Raw genomic sequence first — 25,751 nt, 5'->3', positions numbered from 1 at the left:
CAAGGGGATTTAGTACATGCACAGAGTTTTGCAGCCATGACCACAATCATCCCAGAAAGAAACCCCACACCCATTAGCAGTCATTCCCCATCTCCCTCCTACCCCAGCCCTAGGCAACTACTTTCTCTGTCCATCTATTTGTCTGTTCTGGACACTTCATATAAGTGGCATCGTATAAAACATGGTCCTTTGTGACTGGCTTTTGTAACTTAGCATAGTATTTTCAAGGTTCTTCCTTGAAACATCTATCAGTGTTTCATTCCTTTTTTTTTTTTTGCTGAACAATATTCCATTGTATGGTTATATCATATTTTAAAAATACATTCAATAGTTGATGGACATTTGAGTTGTTTCTACTTTTTTGGTTAGAATGAATAATGCTGACATAAACATTTGTGTATAAGTTTTTGCATGGACATATTTTTCATTCTTCTTGGGTATATACATAGGAGTGGAATTGGTAGGTCATATGGTAATTCTATTTTTGAGGAACTACCAAACTCTTCTCCAATATGCCTGCACAATTTTACATTCCTACTAGCAATAAGTGAGGGTTCCAAATTCTCCACATCCTCTCCAGCACTTCTTATTGTTTATCATTTTTGTTATGGGCATCCTAGTGGGTGTGAAGTGGTATCACATTATGGTTTTGATTTGTATTTCCCTAATGGCTAATGATGTTGAGCATCTTTTCATGTGCTTCTGGCCATTCATATATCTTCTTTGGAGAAATGTCTATTAAAATCCATTACCCATTTTTAAATTGGATTGTCACTTTATTATTGAGTTGTAAGTTTTCTTTATATACTCTGGACACAGTTCTTTCATCAAAATGATTTGCAAATATTTTCTCCCAGTGTATGAGTTTGCCATTTCACTTTCTTGATGGTGTCCTTTGAAGCACAAAGTTTAAAATTTTGATATGATCCACTTTATTTTTTTTCCTTCTGTTGCTTGTGCTTTTGCTATCTAAGAAACCATTGCCTAATCCAAGGTTACAAAGGTTTACTCCTATGTTTTCTTCTAAGAGTTTTATAGTCTTCGCTCTTAGATTTAGGTCCATGATCTATTTTAGATTAGGGTTTTTTGTATGGTTTGAGGTAAGAGTCCACCTTCATTCCTTTGTATGTGGATATACAGTTATCCCAACACTGTTGAAAAGATTATTCTTTCTCCATTGAATATTCTTGGCATCTTTGTTTTAAAAAAATCAATAAGGGACTTTTTTCTAGACTCTCAATTATATTTCATTGATAGAAATATTTGTCCTTATGCTAGTACCACATTGTCTTGATGATTGGAGCTGGCTAGAAAACTTTGAAAGCAAGAATTGCCACTTCTCCAACTTTGGTCTTTTTAAATATTGTTTTGGCTAATCTGGGTCCCTTGCATTTGCATATGAATTTGAGGATCACCTTGTCATTTTGGGCAAAACAAGCTGGAATTTTAGTAAGGATCGTTTTGAATCTGTAAATCAATTTTGAAGTATTCCCATCTTAACAATATTAAGTCTTTTGATCCATGAACATGGAATGTCGTTCCATTTGTTTAGATTTTCTTTAATATCTTTCAACAGTGTTTTTGCAGTCTTTGGTGTAGAAATCTTGCACATCTTTTGTTAAATTTATTCCTAAGTGTTTTATTCTTTTTGATATTATTTAAGTCTAATTGTTTTCTTAATTTTATTTGGAAATGTTTACCCCTAATGTATAGAAATGCAGTTGATTTTTGTATATTGATCTTACATCCTGCAACCTTTCTGAACCTGTTCTAACAGATTTTAGTGGCTTCCCTAGTATTTTTCTATATATAAGATCTTGACATCTGCAGATCGAGATAATTTTACTTCTTCCTTTCCAATTTGGATGCCTTTTAAAAATCTTTTCCTTGCCTAATTGACATAGAGAGAACTTCCAGTACAATGTTGAGTAGAGATAGCAAGAGTGCACATCCTTTCCGTCTTCCTGATCTTAGGGGGAAAGCATTATTTTACTATTAAGTTTGATATTAGCTGTGGGGTTTTTGTAAATGCTCTTTATCAGGCTGAGGAAGTTTCCTTTTATTCATAGTTTGTTGAGTATTTTTATTATGGAAGAGTATTAAATTTTGCCAAATGCTTTCTCTGCATCCACTGAAATGACCAGGTGGGTTTTGTCCTTTTTTGAATAAATTACATTGATTGGTTTTTATATGTTAAACCAACCTTGAATTCCTGGGATAAATTATATTTAATCATGGTGTATAATCTTTTTTTTTATGTTGTTGGAATAGTTTGCTGGTATTTTACTGAGGGGTTTCGTGTGCCTGTTCATACATGATACAACATTGTTTCTAAAAGTGACAATTTTGAAATAACCTAAATGTTCTAAATGACAGTTTTGAAATAACCTAAATCAGTAGGGGCGTAGTTACATAAACTACATAGCAATTTAAGTGAAAAATAAGGAGAGCTATACATACTCACATGGAGAGCTTTCCAAGACACATCATGCTTTTTAAAAAAAATGTAGTATAATACAATAGTCATAAATGTTATTCCTAACAGTTACATAAAATATAGACAAATAAAAAATATACCATGTGATATTTTCTTATGTATATTTGTGTAGATATTTGGATAAATAGTAAAATATCTGAATGAATATATACCAAACTAATAGTGGCAGTTCCCACAGGGGAGGGGAGTGGGATTAAGGGGACTTGAGATTTACCTGTATTATTAAAATTTTGATAATGGGAAAATATGCATGTATATTTCTGTAAATTTAAAATACACAAATGTTTACAAACATAAAAATTAACTCACTGATACACACAAACCCATGTCCTAACAAATTTTACTGTAAACTAAGGGAAAGTTCTGTTAGCCCACAACACTGTCCTGTTCTTCCCACACAAACGTAGAGGAAGCTGGTACAATTAGAACCTGTGTCACTTAAAAATTAGTACTAAATTTAGAAAGAGAATTAGTACAGGATCAACACACATATACTGCAATAGGAAAAGGATAAAAGGGACTAGGAGAACAAATGACTGATTTATAAAAAACTCACCAGCAAAATGTTACCAAGGAGAAGATGAAAATTTTGACCAAACGTTATTGCCATAAATTCCAAAAACTGATTAAATAATACCCTCAATAAAAGAAGAACTCATTGATAAGATATGAGATCTCAAGGAGTAAGCAGTGAAGCAACAAAGGGAGATGAAACGTGACTCAGCTGAGGAAAAGTGTAGAAGAAGAAAATGAGTCCATCACAGAAACCAAGTCTGCATGGAAGCCAAGGAAATCTACACTGCTGAGAACACAATGAGAAGCATGGGGGACAGGACTGAGAAAAATGAGCAAAGCAAAATGGAAACAAAGAATCAGAAGGATAAGAGATTAAATGAGCACTATGGGAAAAAAAGGGGGTCAAATGTAAATAATTTGGTATCCCTGAAAAAAGAACACCAAACAAATTGATCAAAAAAAAAAAAATATATATATATATATATATTTAAGTCTAATAATAATAATATAGCTTTCTATCCCAGGAAAAAGTTACACGAAACTATGAATAGCCTAATAGTTATTAGATTTTAGAGTTAAGAATCTTTTGAGTATCTGATCCAAATTTTAGGTAAGCTAATAAAGGGAAAACATCAGATGGCTCCTCAGACTTTTCACACTAGCATTCAATGGAACATTCAAATAGTAGCCTCAGAGAAAGAAAGTGTGACTCAAGGATCTTATACCAGCCAAACTGGTATTCAAGTATCAGGATAATGAACAGTATTTTTTTTTTTTACTATATTACAATTCAGAAACTGTAATTTTCTTTGCGCCCATCTCAAGAGAACAACTTGAGGCAAGCAGGAATTTATTGGAAAGCTGGAAAAAGACACGTAGTGAACATTAAATTAATTTTTAGGACTAAAACTAAAACAACTGCAGGAATATCTAGAGACCAAAAGAATAATGTCATAAACTAATACATGTTAGGAATGATTCGGTAAAGTTGAAGAGGTGTTAAGAGAGGAGGGTATATGAGGGCGGTAGGTATACTTATGCTGATTTCCTCATCTTTTAATATCCAGAGATTAAAATATTTTACTTACAGCTAAGTCACATAATAGAAATATAAATATAATTAAAGGTTTACAGGAAAACATCAGAATAATAAAAGAAATAACAATGAACTAAAATGTATTGGTGAAGGAAAAACAAGACTGAGATACCGACCCACACACCATGTTAGCCATGACAAGTGTGATTACAGTTAAACTGCTCTGAAGTCTTTGTATTGTTTGGGAGAAAAACAATATGATGATCTCAGTAGATGCAGAAAAGCACTTGATTAACTTCAATACCTCTTCATAACAAAAGCTCTTAACATACTAGGGTAAAAGAAAACTTCCCTAACCTGATAAATGATACCTATCACATTCTCACTGCTGACATCATTTTCAGTGGGAAAACTCTGGAGGCGTTTCTCCAACATCATGAATAAGACAAGGATGCCACTATCTCATGTGGCATACAACATGGTTTCCTAAGTTCCAACCAGAATGGTGAAAGGAGAAGAAATCCAAAGCATAAGGATCAGAAAGGAAGAAACAAAACTGTCATACGGGCACATTTCAGTTAGTTACATAGAAACCCAGCCAAAAAATAACAAATTATTGTAAACGATAAGAGTGTTAGAAGACAGCCAGCCACCAGGATGTATCTTATCAGATCAATCTACTTTCTACTATATCCTTTTATAACTTTGAATTTACGCCTTGGACACACATTGCCTAGCAAAACTCTTTAATTATTTTAAAGTTATCCCTGATCTTTTAAAACCATATATAATATCCCATTGGCATAAAATGATGTGTGTATGTTTATATGCATTAAGAGATGCTGAAAAGGCTGGTCATCAAAAATATGGGTAATTTTCTTAGTGCAATGTGGTATAGGTTGGTTTTAGTTTTTCCCCTTTTGTGGTTTGAATTATCATGTACTATATTTATAATGAAAATAAAGCCATTTTTACTATGAGAAAATGAGGAAATAAATAAACTCCTCAAAATAGATATTTCCATAATCTCTACATACTTGGGCCCAGAAATCTCTTATTTTTAAAACTCCCCTGCTGATTTTGATGATCACATTTGGGAACCACAGGGGTAGGATTTATCATCTAATTTGGGATCATCATCTAAATCACTGAAGCAAATGCACATTACCTTTGTCTAAAACCCAAATGTAAGCCAAAACAAAATGATTACCAGCCTGCATTTCAGAATCTCACCATTATGTTGGGCTCATTAATTGACACAGTTGCCCAGTAACCAGGCATCAACCAGCCCCTGACCTCCTCCCTGGCAGCCTCAATCATTTCCTCCTGAATCTTTGCTAACCACCTGCCGTTCTGGGCACATGTGGGGTCAGAGCATGGGCAGAAGGCCCTGGCCTCTGAGGGACCCCATTATACTTGGAAATACTCAAGGAAATGGACAAAAGTACATACTGCAACGGTTGCAGAAACACCCAAACAGCAGTGAAAGCAGGAAATGGTACTCGGTATTGAGGCAGTGGTTTTGTCATAGGGCAAGTAGCCTAGCTTCTGCTGTCATCCCATGGAATCAGGGAAAAGTTCAAAGTACAGCAGAGCCAAGGAATCCAATAGATGACACAGCCAGGGGCACTCTACACCCGTGCTCTAGGAAGGTGCTCTTCACAAAGAACTCCAGGCTCTTAGTTTGCTAGGGCTGCTGTAACCAAGTACCACAGACTGGGTGGCATAAACAGGAGACACCTATTGTCTCACAGTTTTGGGGGCTAGTAGTCTGAGATCAAGTTGTCGGCAGGGTTGGCTCCCCGTGAAGGTGAGGAAGAATCTGTCCCATGCCTCTCTCCTAGCTTCTGGTGGTTTTCTGGCAGTCTCTGGCTTATAAGATGCATCATCTCGATCTCTGCTTCATGTTTACACGGCGTTCTCCGTGTGTACATGTCTGTGTCCAGATTTCCTCTTTTTATAAGTACACCAGTCATATTGGATTGGGGGCCCACCCTACTCCAGTATTACCTCATCTTAACTAATTACATCTGTAGCAGCCCAGTTTCCAAGTAAGGTCACATTCTGAGGTCCTGGGGGTTAGGACTTCATCATATGGATTTGGGGGTGGGAGGACACAGTTCAACTCATAACACATGCAAGTGGTGCTCTCTGGAACTTGGGCAGCCAGGAGATTCTGGCCCTAGCACACTTCTTGACTGTCTTGATTTCTCAGAGCTCTGCAAGCCTGTGGGCTCTGAAATCACCATGGGGGTGCAGCAGTGTGGGTTTTGGTGGGGGGGTGCTGCGGGGCCTCTGATGGAGGGTAGAGGTCTGGTCGGCTCACCTGTGTGTTATCTGTCACTACAGGTTATATTGAAGCTGCTATCATTCCAGCTGGAGCTCGAAGGATTCGCGTGGTGGAAGATAAACCTGCCCACAGTTTTCTGGGTAAAACAAAAAATGGTTTGACTCATAGTTTATGTTCTGAGCATCGATTTGGACAATCAGGCTGCTAATTTGGTTCAGCAAAATGCTGAAGGGGTGCTCTCAAGCCATTGGTTTTATACTCATATTTTAGGTGTAATGATATAAGTAATCAGCATGGACCAAACAGTGCTGTTGTATTTGGCTCAAGTGGAGCCATCCCCAAGGTAGATGAGGGGTGAGGGGAAGGGGTGAGTAGGAACCACCAGCTTCAGACAGGAAAGCGGGTGACAGAAGAGTGAGTGAAAGAAGTTGTGAGGAACTGGGATAGCCTAAGTCCCCGAAAGTAACCCCAGGAGACCTCAGGCAGCCCTGCCCCCTCCTCCCAACTCTCTTACCTGCCTCCCATCCACCTGTGTCCTGGAGGCCATAATGGCCGCTGCTGTTCCCGCTGCCAGCCTAGGACCTTGCTGTCCCTCGGGTTGACATCCACGTCAGTCTTCATCAGCCCCGTCCGTGGTTTTTCCCGCCTCCCTGGCATGGACGCTGGCCCAGTCCTGCCTGGCACTGTTCTCTGAAACTGTCCCAGCTGTTGTTCTACAAATAGAACGATGCTCGTAAATGCTTTCCAAAACGGGGCCTTGTGCTGCTCTCGGCACCTTCTTCAAAGTGATGGCCTTTTTACTAAATTCTCAGAGTCCCCCTCCTTTCTGCCCACCTAAGGAAATTTGGTCAAGTTTACCAGCATTTGCTTCAGAGCCCCATCACCCAGTGTCACCCCCAAAGTTAGCCTTTCCAACTGGTACACTGGCCCTCCCCAACCTGGAGATGACATTCCTGCTCCCCAGAAACACTGGGCCTCTGTGGGAGTCTGACATCGCCTTTGACCCTTATCTTATTCAAAAATCATGATCCCAGTATCTCAGGTGCTGGGGCAATTCCAAGGTCGGCTTACTGGCCCTTCCATAAAGCACCAGCAGGTGCCCTGCAAGTAAGTTCCTCAGCTTCCGGTCCCGCCCTCCGAGACTTGCCAGCACTGTTCCTCCAGCCCAAGGTATCTGGTGAAAATGGGAACATTATTTTTACTTCTACTTTTCTGTGTGATATAAGAATGACAGAGGGATGTCAGAATCTCTTAGATCACTCAACACCTAATTCCTGTAGTAAAAATGACTTTTCACTGGAACCCATCTTAGGGCCGACAAATAACAACTAGTGGATGGTGCCCGGGGAGCCAGCTCTCACGGTGGTCCCTCTCCGCTCCTGAAGCCTGAGGGCCACACATTCCAATAATAACAGTGACATCGACGTTGTGACTCCCAGTCATTGAGCCCTGCTCTGCTTTGCAGACCTGACCCCTAACCCTCCAATGTACTGCAGAGAATTGATGTGCCTATTTCACAGAGGAGGAAAATGAGGCTCTAGGAGTTCAGAAGCTCGTCCAAGCTCCTCACTGCAGCTGGGTCTGCTGCAACTCATAGAGCCTCCCAGAATTGCTGTGAGGTGTCAATCACGGCCAGAGATCGAGTGGGGATGATTTTTCACTGGAGAACATATGTTAAACCTGCCCATTGCTACTGCTTCGGTGTGCGGATTTCAGAGAAGCAGATGTCCATCCCGAAGAGATTGGTTCAATGTCTCAGGATGAATTCTCAGCTCCCCAGAAGCACTGGACCTCCCTGGGAGGTTGGAGCCAGCCTCTGTCCTCTTATCTGGAAATCACAGTTCCAGTATTCCAGGGTCTGGTGTGTGCCCAAGGGAAATCCGAAGGTGGTCCATGCTTGTTACGTTTCTAAAGTTAGTTCAACAAGCCTTGTTTCCACTCGGGGCTGGGTGCTTTGGAAGTCAACCCTGTGTAACTTTGAATTACTCTCACATTGCGGGAGCAGTTCCTAAAGAATTCACCCCACCTACCTTCAACCCATGCTGCCTGGCTTTCTGCTCAAAACCACCTGGAACAGGAAATGCCTCTGCAGTTTGCATCCATAGCTGAGAGCAGAGCTGGCAGAACTCCGAGTGGAAATAAAAGGAGCTGACTCAACGCCAGGATTAGAAGTAGGTTGAACGTGGGTCAAGTCTTCCAGTGGAATCCAGGAGGGAGAGAGACAGAAAGGAGCCTGGCTTCTTCACAGCGCCATGCAGGAAGTGGGCATGCAGACGGGATCCGACCTCTTGTGCCTGCCCCCAGGCAGCTCCAGAGAGGAGCTGAGCCATCCCAGCAGGAATGCCCCCTCCCTGCTCCCTGGAAAGGCTCAGGATCTCTCACAGTGCCCGGAACTCCAGGGACATTGTATAAATGTCCACAGAGAGATAGAAGGGCCCTGAGGGAAACAGACGGTCACCATATGACCTCACATTCCAGGCCATTGAGGAGGTTTGGTTCTGCTGTGGTAGCAAGGGAGAGCATGTGCCGTCTTCATCCATGCAGAAGTCTCTCCAGCTGTTGAGAGGCTTCTGAGGGCTCCAAAGCAACACACACAAAAGCAAGTGCTGCTATATTTGTGACAGGGTTTAAAACATCCAACCTCTGAGGCAGGATCAGCAAGTGAAAATATCCTCACCAGCAAATCAGAACTACAGACATTACAGATAGAATCAAGTCGCTCAGGAATTCCCTTTGTTTTTAACTTTATATTTCCCTATCAAAGCAGAGCATTTATAATCATCTTAATGACCCCTGTTGAGTTTCTAGGCCTAAAAATTCTAATTTCAAATATAAACTAATCTCAAAATGCTGACAGATGAAGGGGGCTTGCACATACCATTGATGCCAAAGGATTGAGAGGAACGGGAATTTCTGGGGCCCAAAACTTATTTAATTTGGGAGGCCTTCTTTAAGGGAAAGAATACACTACGTATAGGGCCTTGGAAAGGACTGGTGCACGAGAGCGGCCCCGGAGCTTCGGCCTCCCCAGCTCTCACAGACCCTGCTCTGTGAAGCTTTCTCCAGGGTGGAGGCCACTACAGATGGGCCAGGAGTGACCTGCACACTCTCCCTTTGGGGCTGACACGGCCCCACAAGGTGGTTTTCTCATCAGACTCCACATTGAACCTATCAATTCACTGTCAGTGATGTTCAGATCTTGATGTTCCAACAGACCTTCTGAGGCTGCAGTCTTACCCTTTTGAAGGGATGTCAGGTGCTAAACTCCAATTTTATCAGGAAGTTCTGATTTCTCAGCATGGACCACGGCAACCTGCAAATTTTGAATCCTGCTGACTAAATGACTCACCCCAGAGTCAACAGGCTTGCAGCGATCCCCATGATTCTTGGAACTGCTGGCCTCCTACTTAGAATTCTGCCTCTGAGTTTTCATCCCACTGCAAAATGCATGAAGGGGTGTCATCATGATCACACTGTCCTGAGAAAGGGGCGCTGGCTTTCAGACGAGGGGTCAAGTGGCAGTTGTAAAGCTGAGATTGCGGTGCCTGGAAGTTTGCGGCCGCCGTGCAGATGGCTGCCGCAGAGCTTGGACAAGCAAAGTGGATTCTTTCTGGAACCATGAGAGCCCCAACCCTGACCACACACATACCCTGAGGCTGTGACGGTATGAGATTTTGCCAATTCAGCCACCCCAGGCCAGGACCTCCAAAGCAAAGACAGGTGACTTCAGAAATCCTGGGAGTGCCCAGCAGTGGTATGTAGATGGGAGAGGTCACGGTTCGCATCTCTTCCCATCTCTGCCTTCACAGAGCTCACGTGGATAACTTGAAACCTGTCATGTGGGCACATGTACACCTTGCATAGTGACAAGCACTATAAATCTAGGCTGCTTTCCCCAGAGAGCCTGCCACCAGCGCTGCACTGTCTGGCGTGTTCCTCCCCATCCTGCTGCTGGCCTTTTCTGGAAGAGCCGGTGAGCCACTGCCTGCCTCTCTCACTTGCCCTCCCCTCTTCCCTGACCATACTCACTCCTCCATGGCCTCCCCCGCCCACCCCGCGGACCGCCTCCTGAAATGTCACCTCCCCCAACCCCTACTGCCAAGCAGGACACTCCCCTGGTGGTGAGAGGGTGGCACGCTACCAGGCCCAGCAGGGTCTTCGTCTGTCCCCTGTGTCACCCACGGCGGGTGCCTCTGCCGGCAGAAGTGGGGCTTCCCCAGGCGGCCCCCACACCTCTGCGCGGCATTTCTGTGGATGGGTTTATAATCGGCTCCAGGTGTGCCCTCCTGCACTTTTTCCAGTCCTTCCCACTCTTGACCTCACAGGTGTTTGACTTTTGGCACGGAGGCGGGGTGGTTTTCAGTTTATAATCCAATAAAGTCCTTTTAGAGCACCTTAGAAACAAGGCCAAGTGAGAAAGAGCTGCCTCATCCCAAACAAAGTGCCGGACAGGAGCAGGGCCCAGGAGAGCCTGGATAGAGTATACCGGGCCTTCTGAATCTCAGGGGGTACTAAGCTGACGTTAGTGAGGATCCTAGCGTGATTTCTAGGAATCCATACTAGTAATTTTCTTTCTCAACCTGCCCTGCCCCCATCATGGTTAGTATTTTTTAAAAACCAACCTCCAAATGTGACATGTGAAAGTCAAACCCAGTTCTCAGTTTCTGTGTTATTGGCTTCAGACACTGCTGGATCCAGGAGCTTAAAATGATATCATGGGAAATAGAGTCTCTATCCTGGCACTGCTGTCCTTTCTCAGTTGACTTTAATCTAGGAACCTCTTGCCACATACTGGCAAGACTTATATCAAGTCTCTGGGCAACCTGTGGAAAGAAAGCTCCTTCTTCCCAAGGTGAATGAAAGTCTTAGAATTGACTCTTACCTTCCAGGGTTGGGTGATGGATGCACTCCTGTAGCTAGGGTGGAGTTTGGGGTCAGCCCCATGTGACTGGGGGAATAACACATCCCCAAAAGCTCCTCTGGGCGTTGTTATTTGCAGAAGGAGAGAGAGATGGCAGGCAGCAACACACTAGATGCTCACAGAAGCCCTAAGACAGAACAAGGCCAGGGCCCAGCCCAGGGCACTGAACGAAGGAGTCGACTGGGGCACACGCGTGGGCTGAGACAGGAGGAGAGGGCCGCCCCAATGTGCACCTGGTCTCTGCGTGGGAAATGGGTTCTGTGGGGTGACCCCAGCATGACGGGGGTCAGCAGACAGCTTTACACAAACTCGTTCTGCTCATCTCTCTGATTCTCAGTTTCAAGGGTTCTCAACATGCTCGTGTCCCCACCCCAGTGACAATGACAGTGAGCCTTCTCTTTCCTTCTCCACCTCCGTAGCCCCTCTCTGTCACCTCCTCTTCCCAATCAGACTTCCAATATTCCTTCACCTTCCACTTGCTTCTCCACATGGGGCAGGGTACCTTTCTCCCTCCACCACCCTGCACAGAAACTGAGCTTAACAAGGAGGCAAGGAGCAACAGCCCAAGCTGCCCACACGCTCCAGGCCACCTCTTCTCCCTGCTTTTCTTGCAGTCTCAGCTCAGGGCTCCTCCTTCAGAAGGCCTTCCCCACCTGCCCCAATCTCTGCCCACACAAGCGTGCACGGGCCCCAGACTAGCCTCTGTCACTGAGCTTCTGGAAGTGTATCGTGTTTATCTGTCTTCTCACCCATCTCCCTTTCAAACATTGAGCTCCCAAGGGCAGGAGCTGTGCCTTCATCACCAGCTACAAGGCCCTCAGAAAAAGGTGAGGGATTGGTGTAGGGATGTGTCAGCTGCTCCCTGTGCTTCCCTGACTTGTTTTTACTGAGGCTTTTCTTTTTTTTATTTAATTTATTTATTTTTGGCTGTGTTGGGTCTTTGCTGCTGCGCACAGGCTTTCTCTAGCTGCGGTGAGCAGGGGCTACTCTTTGTTGTGGTGTGCGGGCTTTTATTGTGGTAGCTTCTCTTGTTGCAGAGCATGGGCTCTAGGCGCATGGGCTTCAGTAGTTGTGGCTCGCAGGCTCTAGAGCGCAGGCTCAGTAGTTGTGGTGCACAGGCTTCGTTGCTCCATGGCATGTGGGATCTTCCCAGACCAGGGCTTGAACCCGTGTCCCCTGCATTGGCAGATGGATTCTTAACCACTGCGCCACCAGGGAAGCCCCTACTGAGGCTTTTCTTAAAGGTTTCTGTTCCCTCATTTGTCTGTCTGCTACTTCCCACCAGCCTGTACTGATTCTGAAAACCAAATTTACATATGCATGTGCAAGAAACAATTTTCCAAACCTTCAGAGAAATTGAAAGAACAGTGAACACCCATACAGCCTTAGCCTAGACACCCGAGTAGCTAACATGACCAAAAGTATTTTTAGGTTATTAGTTCACTGGAAGCTGTGGAAAACCATAACTTTAGTTATTTTTATGAGGGTATGTAGAATGTGAGACCCCCCCACAGCAATTTGAGCTTGGAATTTGCTCTCTTTGAGAATATGACATTTGCACATTTCAGTGTCTGTCATAAAACTCTAGACTGATGCTATAACCTAAAGAATGTGGGAGCTTGGTCTGTTTAGATTCAGTTCTCCACATGACAATGTAATAGCTGTGTGACTTTAGGCAGGTTACTTAACCTCTCTGTGCCCCCATTTCCACATCTGTGAAAAGAGAAAAATAATCCTTTACCTCAGAGAGTTGTTGGGAAGGTTAAATGGGTAAAAGCATATGGAGGAGCTAAACCAGAGAATGTGTCCCTTGAATGGGGACTTGCAGGCAGTGGCTGAGGAAGAGAAAAAGGCACAGAAATTGTGAGTATCCCAACAGTCTCGCTTCCTTCCAGTAGCCAGGAAATCTCGATAGTAGGCAGAATTTCTTGAAGGGAAGCATTCGATTCTAAGTGGTAGAGCTTTCTCTTTTCGAAGGCTTCCCTGGAATCCTGTAATCCCCAGCCACTCACTGGGCAGCCACCCTGAGTATGAACCCCCTCTTGGAAGCCACCCTGCTGGAAAGCAGCCCTTCCCAGGTCCCTCAGTTTCTCTTGGCGGTTCCTGTAAGCACAGAGTCCTGAGCGTGCACCACCCCCTTAGGGGCCAGGAGAGCCTGCTGGGACCATTGTGTCCTGCAGACGAGGAAGCGGAGGCCAGCATCCCCCAGCTGCTTGTGGCTTGACCAGGACTGGACCCACCAGGTCCTAACCCAGCCAGGGGCTCGTGGACTCAGGGTTAACCGAAACCACTTTTGGGTTTCAACTCTCATTATCCAAAATCGGTATTAAATGTGGGCATTTTATTAATATTTCTGGCCTCATAAGCAGAGAGTAGGGAATGGGATAGAACCTGATTTCGCTGATTGTGGGTTGAGCAGGGTCCCAAGGTGATTGAGAGCATCTGGTTCTCAGGGGACTCTAGCTGCACTGGCAGAGAGCATGGCATTGGACTTGGGGTGCACGGAAAGTTTTATTTTTTGAGTGACATAAAGACTTACTGTCACCCATTTTCATTTGCCACCTTCTCCAAAATGCCAGAGTAGGTTCTAGTTATTTCTTTCTTTCCTAAATAACAAAACAACGCCAAAAAAACAGAATTTCACTGCAGAATGCTCCCTCATGAGAACCACATGACTCTAAAATCTAAGTGAGGAAACAACAAAGAAAGTCACTGGTGAGCACTCAGATAATAATAAATATATGGCTTGTGTGGAAAACCAAATCTTTGCTATGGCCAATCAGCAAGATGTCGATTCCTTGTCAGTTCCAACACACTTTGTACGGAGTGTGAGGGAGCAAAGTGTGAACCCAGCAAAGGCCACAAAGCTGAGGGTGGGAGGGCCCCCACCACCCACAAGACATCGGCTCACTGTTACTGCCATGCCTGTAGGCAGCTCAGGCTTCCAGACTCTCGTGTTTGGTAGAATGACACTTGTTTCTTGAAGGAGCATCTGCTTTACTAATCTAGGGCTATCAAATCCTTGAGAGGCATTGGAGTTAGGCTGCCCTCTAAAAAGCCCCAGGTGGGTAAGAGTAAAATGAAGGATGAATTTTGCTAAAGCTACAAATCCTGTTTTGTAGCCTTGGACACGTTAAAATAGAATCTATTCATCAGGTGGAAAACCCCCTACTCTGTAAATCTCGTGAAATGTGATTGGGCTGTGGCTGTCTCCATTCTCTGGCGCTCCTCCCCGCACCCGCCACCGAGTGAGCTGATTCTGAGACAGCGGCCCATGCTCAGAGGTGTAGGAGTCACGACAGCTGTCTCTCGGAGGGTCCTGGGGTCAGGAGCTGTTCTCTCCCTGTAAGCCAGGCTTCTGTTCTCAAAGAAAGCTCCCTTTCTCTCACTGCAGGCCTCCCTCTTCTCCCCTGTGGAGGTAGAGAGTGAGACCTCCAACCCACCGCTCAGGACACCCTGACTCCCTTCAAAGACAGACTGACTCCCCTGATTCCATGGTGTTCCATTTTCTTTCTAGCTCTCAAAGACTCCAGCAAGAGGTCCATCAACAGTGACTGGAAGATAGAGCTCCCTGGAGAGTTCCAGATTGCAGGCACAACCGTCCGCTACGTTAGAAGGGGCCTGTGGGAGAAAATTTCCGCCAAGGGACCAACCAAAATGCCTCTGCATTTGATGGTAATTTGCCGTGCTTTTGCATTTGTCTTGAGACCGCTGGCTCCAAGAGGTCTACCAGTTGACTTCTTCCCTGAGACCCTGTGGGGAGGAGGTACACCTGGTTCCTGGTGGTTTACCTGGCCGCCTGCTGCTCATGTCTCTCTCTTCGTCTTTTCTTATCTAATCCCTTTGCCACATGCTTCAAAATTCTGCCCTCTCAAAATTTTGCCCTAGCTCTTTACTGGCAGAACTCCCATCTTTTCCAAAAGGAACCACCTCCAGGAAGGAAATGCTTAGCCATGTGGCCGCCAGGGAGACTTGGCATTATTAAGCAGACAGCCCCACTCAAAGTCTATGTTTTAATATCAGATGGCTTAGATTTGCCCCACAGTTTGTATATCCACATCGGAAACTACCTTTTGGAAATGAACTGTTGACTCTGTTTCCAAACCAAAACCACTCAGGTTTTCCAGACTCTGCTTGCAACAAGGATTCAGGAATCAAGGGAGAACCAGATTCTACTGGCCTATTTACTCCCCAGGTGGCCTCGAGAAATCATGCAATCAGGCCAGATCAGGGCACTCTGGTCTTGTGTGTTGTCTCAGGGAGGACCCCATGCAAACCACTGAAACATCTGGTTATGCTGCCTTTTAAGAATGTGAAAGATCTCCAGGGACAGGAATGCCACCGTTGCCTTCTCAGGGTTCAGGACTTCTCGTGACTAACTTTTGATAGCTTGTAATTATTGATTCCATGTCTCCTTCCAAAGAATGGGAGTTGTGACAGCTTGTGTGCCTGCAATCAAAGCACATTTTGTCCTCCATGCCTGCCAAAGTCTCTACTTGGAAGTTCTTATCTCCCCATTAAGTTGTGGTCACTGGCAACCTGCAGCTGTTCAAGATTAGGTGACACACAAGAGATTCCCAGGCCACTTCCCAGGGACTCTCCTGAGGAGACCAGCTCTGCATGTGAGCAGAGATGTCACCCACAATGGCCCTAACCCTGTTACAATTTCTGATAAGAGTAAGGGGAGCCAGTTTCCACAGATGACATAAACTGTCCAGAAATCTATCAGTGCAACACTCCACACACTATATCTACTGCAGGTATATACTTGCAAGTTGATTTCTGGGACCTAAGAACCGGTACCTAAGTCATTTCTCTGTGATTAGATTGTTTCCTAATCTAAGTCATTGGAACAAATCCTCCTGTCCTGAGTTAAAAGCAGTCATTCAGAGGGACTAAAAGAGGAAGTAAAAAACAAGATAAAACCCAAGATAGCAGCATCACCTTTAGCATGTGAATTTGCTTTTCTAGCAAACACCAAGATGGGCCTATTTCCTTTCTTTCCCAAAAGCTTTCATAAACTGTGAGTGAATCACAGCCCATTAAAGCAAATGCACAGCCTGAATTCATTCAGACCATAATAAACAAAACTCCAGGAAAGCAATAACTACCACAGCTGAAGTTCCTGCCCTCTTGAACATTAATCACTTTTCTCTCTTGAAATATAATTGTTACTACCAGTTTTTAAACCTAGAAACGAGAGGAGCCCATCTGCCTCTGAAGGGAAATCCATTGTCCCCTAACTGAGGTGTCCACATTGCTTGCAGGGTCAGGAGCACCCGTAGAGCCACGGGGACCTGCATTTGAAAGCAATTATGCACATGCATACAAATTATATGTGGCTACAAAATTGCATGAAATTGGTTTCATATGGATTCTCAATTCACCAGTCTTATTCCCATACTGAGATAATAAAGATCTCTTTTAAAGCCTTTTTTTTTTTTAAAAAACTGGAGGCATTTCTCCAAATGCATTACTGCAAGTCTCTTTCTTGGAGAAGTGGATGTTTATTCAGTTCGGGCTGCTCTTAGCACCCCACCCCACCCCGCCTGCAACTGCAGCCCTTGGAGGGCTGGGAGATGCTTGGGAGGGAGGGCGGCTCCTGTCGTCCAGCACACCGTCCATCTGGCCTCCCCAGGTCAGGTGGAGCACCCTCTGCCTCCAGCTCCTGCGGGCCGGCTCTCCCAGACCCCGGGCTGGAAGTGAAGTTGCTAGCTGCTTAGACCCAGGACCGCCCGCTGGTTCCAAGCCTAGCCTGAGGACATACCACCCACAGCCAGGCCACTTGAAGCTCCCACAAGAGTGCTTCTTTTGCACCGTTACGTACACGTAGAGAAATAAAGCCAGTGGAGCACCTCTCTCTCTACAGGGCTTGAAACATGCATTACCAAACAAAGAGCAGGCCCTTCCAGTTCCCACTTACTAGGATTTCAGACCCAGGGGTCCCCAAGCTGCACGATGATGGCTCCCCTCCCCTCACTCCCAGCTTTAAGCCCTGCGCCAGGCTGTGCCACCCTGTGGGCATCGTCATCATCCTAGCTCCCATGGCAGCAGGAAGGCTCCTACATCCTTGACAGGCATCCCCAAGGTTCCCCTGCAGGGGGCTGTGTCTACCCTTGAGCCTGCCTTACACATAGCAGTGACTGGTGCTCGGGGTGTGAAGAGTGGTGTTCATTTTCAAAGAAGTAGAGTAACCCTACTTGTTCAGATGCCTGTTTAGGAAAAGCAGTATATTTGTGTCTTTCTCGCCTGTAAGGGCAGCTTCGTGGGTGACTGTGGGAACGGGTACTTTGCTCTGCCTGGAGCAGCTCTCCATGTAACGTGCAGTTAGAGCCCACAGATTTGCTAATCCCCAAATCCCTCGTCTAAACGAGTCCTCTCTCCAGTGGAAAAGAGTAGAACTCCCTGCCGATGGTTTACATAAGCTCCTGCCCTGAATTTGAGTATCTAGGGAACCCAAGACTGAAATAAAGGTGTGCCCCTGGAATGAACCTGTTTTGAAACCCTGAAAAGAACAGGTTCCCCCTGGTAGGGAGACAGCCACAGCACGGCTTGGCTTGCAAGTTCAGCAATCCTGGGAGCTTTCACTTTATTTCAAAATGGCCTTTTATTTTGCTGCTGATCCAGGTGTTGTTATTTCATGACCAAAATTATGGAATTCATTACGAATACACCATTCCCGTAAACTACACTGCTGAAAATCAAAGTGAACCAGAAAAACCGCAGGACTCCTTGTTCATCTGGACCCACAGCAGCTGGGAAGGTTGCAGTGTGCAGTGCGGAGGAGGTGAGCAGTAGGGTCACGGGCTCATGGGGTGTGGGTTTTTGTCAAACAGAGAAGTGAATTCAGGGCACTCCATGGCGGGTGCACAGAGCCTGGGTAAGGCTAGCCACATAACCTGTATTTCCATGGAATGTAACCACGTCCCACTGCAAATCTCTCTGCAAAACACTTGGACAGAGTCTTCCAAACTCCTCCATGCTGGAGTTGTGCCCAGCTTTGCCTATGGCATGGGGCCCTTGGATGCTGATCCGAGTGGAGGTTTGGCTGATGTATGGTTGTGTCACAAGTGTGACAGGTGACCCTGGGAATGAACAGAACAGACTTCCATCTGTTGCTGTTTGGTAGAGGGGCACTGGAAGATGTTTCTGACCCTCAAATACCCTTTCCTTTTTGCCCCAGTGACCAATGGAAATACAGGGAAACTAATGGAACCAACAGTAATACAATGGAAAGAAAAAGTCCTCCAACTCCAGTGAAATGTTCAGAGCCTGAGTCCTGGCTTCATGATTTGCCTCCATATATTAGCAGATGATTTACTCTCTCTATGCTGATCAACCCTCATGCCCACTGCAGGGAGGAGACTCAAATACTGCAAAAATCGATATGAACAAAAGGCATCGTAGTCATTACTGTGTTGTTTAGGAGGAGCGGTTGGAAGCATTCTGAACTCTTAGCCAGCAGACCACTTAGTACAGTGTATTCTATCACCCTGACAGGACACACAGGGGGGTCATGGGGGATGGATGCAGGATGGGTAAATTTTGATGGACACAGAGTTAGAACAGAAGGTTGACCTGGACTCTGGAACACCAACCCAGAGGGTGGGCTGGCAGGTGGGACCTGGGCATGGCCTCACCGACACTCAGTCCTGTGGGGCTGATGGCACCAAACTTTTCCACTGGGGCAGCTTGCTACAAACTAAGCGTGGCCCAAATGGAAGAGTTAGCAGGCTCCGTTCGCTGGGGGGCAAGGGGGTACTGTTCTGCTGCTGTCACTACTGGCATCCTTTTATGGCTCCCTGACTTCCAGCTCCCTGACCTGCAGCGCAAACCGAAATCTGGCTTGAGGCGGCTCTGTGCTTTCTATGCTTACACAAGTTGAGGGCTCCATAATTTTGAGTCACTTCTCCATGACAAATTCCCCAGGAGACAGATTGGTTGAGGAGTGTGGGATCCATATAGTCGTGCTTGACTTCCTGTTAATCTTTTATCATGACACTTCCCAAATAATAACAATAGGAATATAGCTAACATGAAGTGTTAACCCCTGCCAGGTTCTCTTCTAAGCATTTTATATGTATCAATTCATTTTAACCATCCCTAAAGCACCCTAAGGCATAGGGAAGTTAAGCGAGTCAGTCCAGTGGAGGAAAACAAGGCACAGAAACGTGAGGGCTAAGTAGCAATCCTATGCTCACTGTGCTAGTGAGTAAGCCAAGTCTGAACCCAGACAGCCTGGTTCCAAAGGCCGCCCTTCTAGCTCCCAATCATTCACCCCCACTCCTAACAAAGTCATGGACAAGTAGTGTGCAGGGTGCTTTGGGAACACCCAAAAGAATGACTACATCCAGCTGAGGTGACCGGTTAGTGAAGCTTCCCAAGAGCACGTGAGGCTTAGGCACGAGCGGCAGTTGATGGAGAGACAAATTCTCAGGTTGGGTCTGTGTCCTTCAGACTAGCCTTCCTGTTTCTCACTTCTCTCCAGCAAGTAGGAGTTCTGTAATAAGTAGCCATCATCTCTGATGAGGGCTGATATACAGTTGTTTAATCAAGACCAGATCTCCATAGACTTTAAACATCAAATGAACAGATACAGAGATTGGCAATCTTTGTTGGAAATTAAAGACCCAAATCACAACTTGACGTCAATGAACCCCAAGCTTTCCAAGGACATGGCTGATCTGAAGTGTTGCCTCTTTCTGATCCTGTTCTAGAATCTTTCTCCTGCCCCATGCTGCCCCTGCCATGTCTTACACACCCTCATCCCAAAGATTATGGTTCTCCCTCTCTGACAAACAACAAAGCATTACAATAGTCACTTTAAATGACAAACTGATCAAAAGATGCACCTGAACACTCCTCCATAAGGTGAATGAATGGCCTTACCAGGTGTGTGTACCACGACCTCTCAGTTCTGTGTGGTTTGGTTTCCAGGGGAACGCAGAACCATCGTGTCCTGCACACGGATTGTTAACAAGACCACGACTCTGGTGAATGACAGTGACTGCCCTCAAGCCAGCCGTCCAGAGCCCCAGATCCGAAGGTGCAACTTGCACCCATGCCAGTCACGGTAAGGAGCTGTGTTCTCAAGTTTGGACCCTCCAGGGTAAAGCAGCAACGCCCATGAATGGGGGACGGTGACGCACAGTTAATACCACAGTCTTGCTCTGTGTTCCATTGTTGTTTCTGAGTGATTTCTGCTTGCTCAAAATACTGAATTTCTGGCTACTAAGCCAGAACTTTGATAGGAGTGTACAGTCCTCACTGGAAGGCATCTCATAGGGGGCCATCTAGTGAAAAAAGAAATAACCATCCCGCATACTTTCAACTGGTACATGTCAACTCCTCCTCCAAATTACTGTGTCTTGGAGAAAAAGGAAATCAGTGTCATAGTATGAGCACCCGTGAGTAGGTGTACATAGGTTAGTGTTTGTGATTGGTCTATTTCAGTGGCTGAAATGAATGTCAGTAAGTTATTTTTTGTTTGGGATCCATCAGAACTTCTGTTTCCAACCCTAGCTTTCATGGCCGTGTACTTGTGTGCTCTGAAGTGAATTCTCTTGGGTTGTTAGCTGAGAAGAATTGTGTGAAATGTGTTCATCAGTTAAGCCTCCTTATTTCCACTTTAGTGGGTATTTGCATCTTACTCTGTTGTATTATGTAATATCACCACCGGCCTCCCGTTCTGCCCTGGGTTGAGGTGCATGGTTTTTGTTTTGTGGTTCTGTGCATCGGGTTAGGCATGTTTAGCTTTTGTAAAGAGGCTGGACTTTTAACCTGGCAGTTTTTTGGGTTTCTTAAGCTTGATCCGTACCACTTGCCTGGTGAAAAGGTTTCACAAAGCATTTAGTTTTCGTGCTGACCCTGTTTTCTTTGTCAAACTGGTAAAATGTGTATGAATGAAAGTGGGAAGACAGGAAGGAAAGTGAGGTGAGACTTGTTTCATTGGTTTTATGTGGTCCTTTTAAAATTAAGAATGAAATCCTACCCTAATGCTGATGGTCATGAGGAATAGCTCACTTCTGCAAGTCCTGAGCATGCTGGGTGTGAACAGCCATCCAGCAAACCTATCAGTTGATTGATCAATCTATCCATCAATCAATCAATCACACACATGTGGGGCCAAAGAAGGAAGGACTTGCAAGCGTGAAGACTTAAATATCAGACAAACCACAGTCTCTTTTCCTGAAAGCAGAGACAGCTGGCTCTTGTGATATGATTAGAAAGGAGAATAAGTGACTCTAGAAGAGGAGAGGTCAGCATGGGTTCAAGGGCATGATTGAGCAAGAAAGATCCTAGGGACCCATTCAAGAATCATATTTTACAGTCATTTATGTTTTCATATTGTTTTAGTATCAAAATATTTTAAAATCATGCACAGAAATGAAATATATGAAACATGAAATCAGAGTTGCTCTGATTGAGGGAAGAGTAGCCCAGTGTACTCGGCCTTCCCCTCATCTCACAGTAGGCCCACAGGACCTCTGTGAAACACCAAGGAATAAAGTTTAAAAACTGTCAGTCAATAATTCTGCTTCCCATAATGATGGAGTAGCTCGTATTGGACCAAACCTCAGTATTCTCCTAGAATGATACTCTAGAGCTGTGCTGATCAATATGGTAGCCACTAGCTAGTCCAAATCAAGATGTGTTATAAAGGTAAAATACATACTATACTTCAAAGATTTAGTATGGAAAGATATTGTAAAATATCTTAATAATTTTTAATATTGATTACATGTTGAAATAATTACATTTTGAATACATTGGGTCAAATACAGTATATTATTTATTTATTTATTTATTTTTTAAGAAATGCCTTCCTTTTTTTTTTTTTATAAACAGTTTCACTTAATTTTTATTTATTTATTTATGGCTGTGTTGGGTCTTTGTTTCTGTGCGAGGGCTCTCTCCAGTTGTGGCAAGTGGGGGCCACTCTTCATCGCAGTGCGCGGGCCTCTCACTATCGCAGCCTCTCTTGTTGCAGAGCACAGGCTTCAGACGCGCAGACTCAGTAGTTGTGGCTCACGGGCCCAGTTGCTCTGCGGCATGTGGGATCTTCCCAGACCAGGGCTCGAACCCGTGTCCCCTGCATTGGCAGGCAGATTCTTAACCACTGCGCCACCAGGGGAGACCCAGAAGCACATTCTTAGTGTCTCCTTAGAACAAGGGTCAGCAAACTTTTACTGTAAAGGGCTAGATAGTAAATATTTTTGCTTTGTAGGCCATATTCGATCTCTGCTGTCTATTTTTTGTTTTGTTTTATAATCCTTTTAAACATGTAAAAACCATTCTTAGCTCCTGGGCTGTACAATCTGCAGGCCAGACTTGGCGCATGAGTGATAGTTTGCTGGCACTGCCTTAAGTTATTATCTACCCTGGTTTTGCCCACTGAGATGTTGGGATCACAGCCTCAGCATGAGCCCAAGCTCTAAAGGTACCACCTCAGGGAATGCATTCTCTTATTATACAAAGGAGGGCACGTTTTTATACTGAGTTACTTTTTATTGCCCGATTATTCAGTACTGTTTTTAAAACCATTCAGCATGGCCCTCAGCACACAGTACAGAGTCAGTAATTTCATTTCTTCAATACGTGTTTATTGAGCATCTTCTCATTCACTAGACCTTGTTCTCGGTACCAGGGTATTTTGAGGTGAGAAAGACAGGCAAGGTCTTTACTCTCAGGTAACTTGATAAATACTAGGTTTCTCCCTCCCACCACTCTCCTTTCTGTCCCACCCCCTTTCATCCCCTTCCCAACTCTGTAAAATCATGTGGATCAGACTTAAAGAATGAATGGAATTTCCAAAAGCAGAGGAGAAAATAAAATTGATAAAAGAGAAGACAGCACCTGGAATTTGCCTCAGAGTCTAGAAAAGAAATGCCTGGATGCCTACTCTAGTCTGGTTTTATTTGTTGATTTGTTTATTTGTTTATTTTGAACCATCTGACTTTGTACTGTTTCTTAAAGTGGACACATGGAAGTGAAGTGTCATGACTCATCAAAGAATATTTATTGTTTGGCTAAAGAAATGTGCAATCTGATAGATTTTAAAGCTCTTGCAAATGCCAGCTTTATTTATTTATATACACACACATACATACACAATATACATATATGTGTATATATATATTATATACAGATATTTTATATCTATATACACACACAAACATATTTGGACAGTAAAACTTGAGTTATTGCATAGCATGATCTAGTTGTCATGAGTCTTTCTTAAAACTATAGAGTAATATGGATTTAGGCTAGTAAGTGAAGAAGAGTAAAGAGATTGATCGTAGAAAATGAGTGCTAGACAATCAGAGAGAGATGTAATCCATAAGTGGAAACTGAACTTGGGTCAGGGGGTGGGGTTTGGAGAACTGTGGGGTCTGGAGAAAAAATGGGTGCTTCAGGGGGTTGGGGGTGGGCATGATTGGAAGACAGAGCCTGTCAGCTGGAAGAAGAGCCCAGAACCCAATGGTGTAAACTTTATTTAAAAAGCCAAAATGCAGCACGCTGTTGAACCTGGCAAGGTGAAAGAGCCTTTCTATATTATTTTTACTCTTTGACCTTTAAAAAAACAGAGATGGTTGTCTTTTTCCCTTGTTTTTCTTTATTTCCCCTGATTCCCCCTTTAATTTTCTTCAACCCTCTTTTTCCACTGAGTTCCCGACAGTTTCCTTTACCTTCCCAACTCACACCATTAGCACCTCTTTATTCTAATCCTGCCCCTCACTCTGTGGATACTTCTCTCAAACCCTGCCATAACCATGTGGAGTCTGGAATCTGACACACAGGGCAGATGGCCTCTCTCCAGCATCTTGTACAGCAACACAAACATATCGGCAAACCTGGACCTGACATTGGCAGGAGAGGAAGAAATCACAGATCAGCTCAGCTGTCATGACTATGGCCAGCAGCCTTCACCTTGCTGACTACAGTCTGCAGGGAAGTGGCCCTGCCATCATCTGGCATCCAGAGAGTAGCCCTGTGTGCTAGCTCCTTAAGACCCAGTTCCAGGTTGTCCTGGAGCAAGGAGGGGGGCTATGACAGGGAAATGGCCTCATTCTGGAACACATAGCTCATGCTTCACCAGATTTAATATTTTGCAGTCTTTTAGAGCTTACTGGCTACTTGAAAAGGCCATTCTGAGCTATTAGATATTTCCCTATCATATTTATGATTTGAACTTCTTCCTAGGCAGTATATACTGTACTGTACATTGAATTAGGGTGATTCAAAAAAGAATATTCAATATCTTACTGGCAATTGAATTGAATTGAATAGTTGTCTGCAAGGAAGTGTATTTGGATTTTAAATTTGTCCTCTTTGCTCAATTATTTTAACCAGTTTGCCTTATTTTAGGTTAAAACCGAATGGAATCCCTCATGTTTTTATGAAAGCATGGTCTGTGTGTGTATGTGCTCCTGACTTAAGAATGAAGCCTGTAACATGTGGCTCTTAAGGGACTGCCAAAATCTGAAAAGATACCATTGTTTAATCCATTTCTAGCTGGTGTGAGACTTAAAGCTTTTCTTTCCTGCTTTCCTCTAAAATAAAATAGGTAAATCTAATTGTCACTCCTCTGTTCACCATGCCTTGAATGTGGGAGTCTGGAGGAGGCTGCCCGTGGCACTGCCTGCCCCATGTTTCAGAACAGGAGCCTGCAACTCAGGACTGCTCACCAGTAGGGAGGGCAAGGCCTAGGGTTGTATGTCCCCACAGGTCAGCAGTAAGAGCCTAGGAATCTCTAGAGTGGGGCTCCCACCTCTCAGGCTCGGCCCACTCTCCAGATACTTGGACATGTGACCAGAGGTTTGGGATGAGGGGTGCCCCACAGTCCATGTGAAATAAAAAGTGTCTGAGGGGAAAAATGGTGAATAGCATTAGTGATCTATTATATGCCTAATCGGTAGTATGTGAATGGTGAGGAAAAATTTAGTTGAAAGAATTCCAGAACTTCTTTCTGATACTATCCAAATTCTAGAACCTCACGTGTATTTAAATTAAATAGTAAAGTTTTGAAGCCTTTACTTATTTGTCTAAAGTAGGAAACATTCCAAATGGAGAAAGAAAGCATTTCAGGGTCTTGTCTTGAATTTAAAACTTCTGTTTTCTTCTTTTCCTGCATACCTAAACCCTTTGATCATTTGAACATCCCTCCCTTTGATCATTACAGAGGACAAGAGAATTCCCAGATACCAGTTTCACAGGTAACCAAATTCTCCCATTCAGTAATGCTTTGCTTGGGGACCCTGGGGCCCATTAAGAGGTCCTTCTCTTTTCCGAGTTATTAAGCACTCGATATTTGCATTTGATTTTTATGTCACAATTACAGAAAAGGAAAAAATACAATTAGAATTCAAGAACAAAGAAATTTTGGAAAGTCACAAATTCATGGAAATTAAACAAAACACCTCCTAAATGACCAGTAGGTGAAAGAGAAACCATAGAAAATTCAGAAAGTACTTTCAGATGAATGAAAATG

The 25,751-nt window shown here is 44.3% G+C and overlaps 1 protein-coding gene across 1 annotated transcript in view; it reads left to right on the top strand.

Moving 5' to 3' along the window:
* Positions 1-25,751, top strand: part of ADAMTS17 (ADAM metallopeptidase with thrombospondin type 1 motif 17) — a 346,933-nt gene that overhangs the window by 259,830 nt on the left and 61,352 nt on the right. The window contains exons 16-19 of the mRNA XM_036844635.1: positions 6,399-6,479; positions 14,778-14,935; positions 17,888-18,047; positions 20,198-20,333. Of these exons, the coding sequence (XP_036700530.1) occupies positions 6,399-6,479; positions 14,778-14,935; positions 17,888-18,047; positions 20,198-20,333 (535 nt within the window). The remainder of the gene's footprint in view (positions 1-6,398; positions 6,480-14,777; positions 14,936-17,887; positions 18,048-20,197; positions 20,334-25,751) is intronic.

This window comes from Balaenoptera musculus, chromosome 2 (assembly GCF_009873245.2).
Source record: "Balaenoptera musculus isolate JJ_BM4_2016_0621 chromosome 2, mBalMus1.pri.v3, whole genome shotgun sequence".
In the NCBI taxonomy this organism is placed as follows: Eukaryota; Metazoa; Chordata; class Mammalia; order Artiodactyla; family Balaenopteridae; genus Balaenoptera; species Balaenoptera musculus.
Note: the sequence above shows the minus strand (reverse complement) of the source record. Positions and strands in the feature narration are given on the sequence as shown.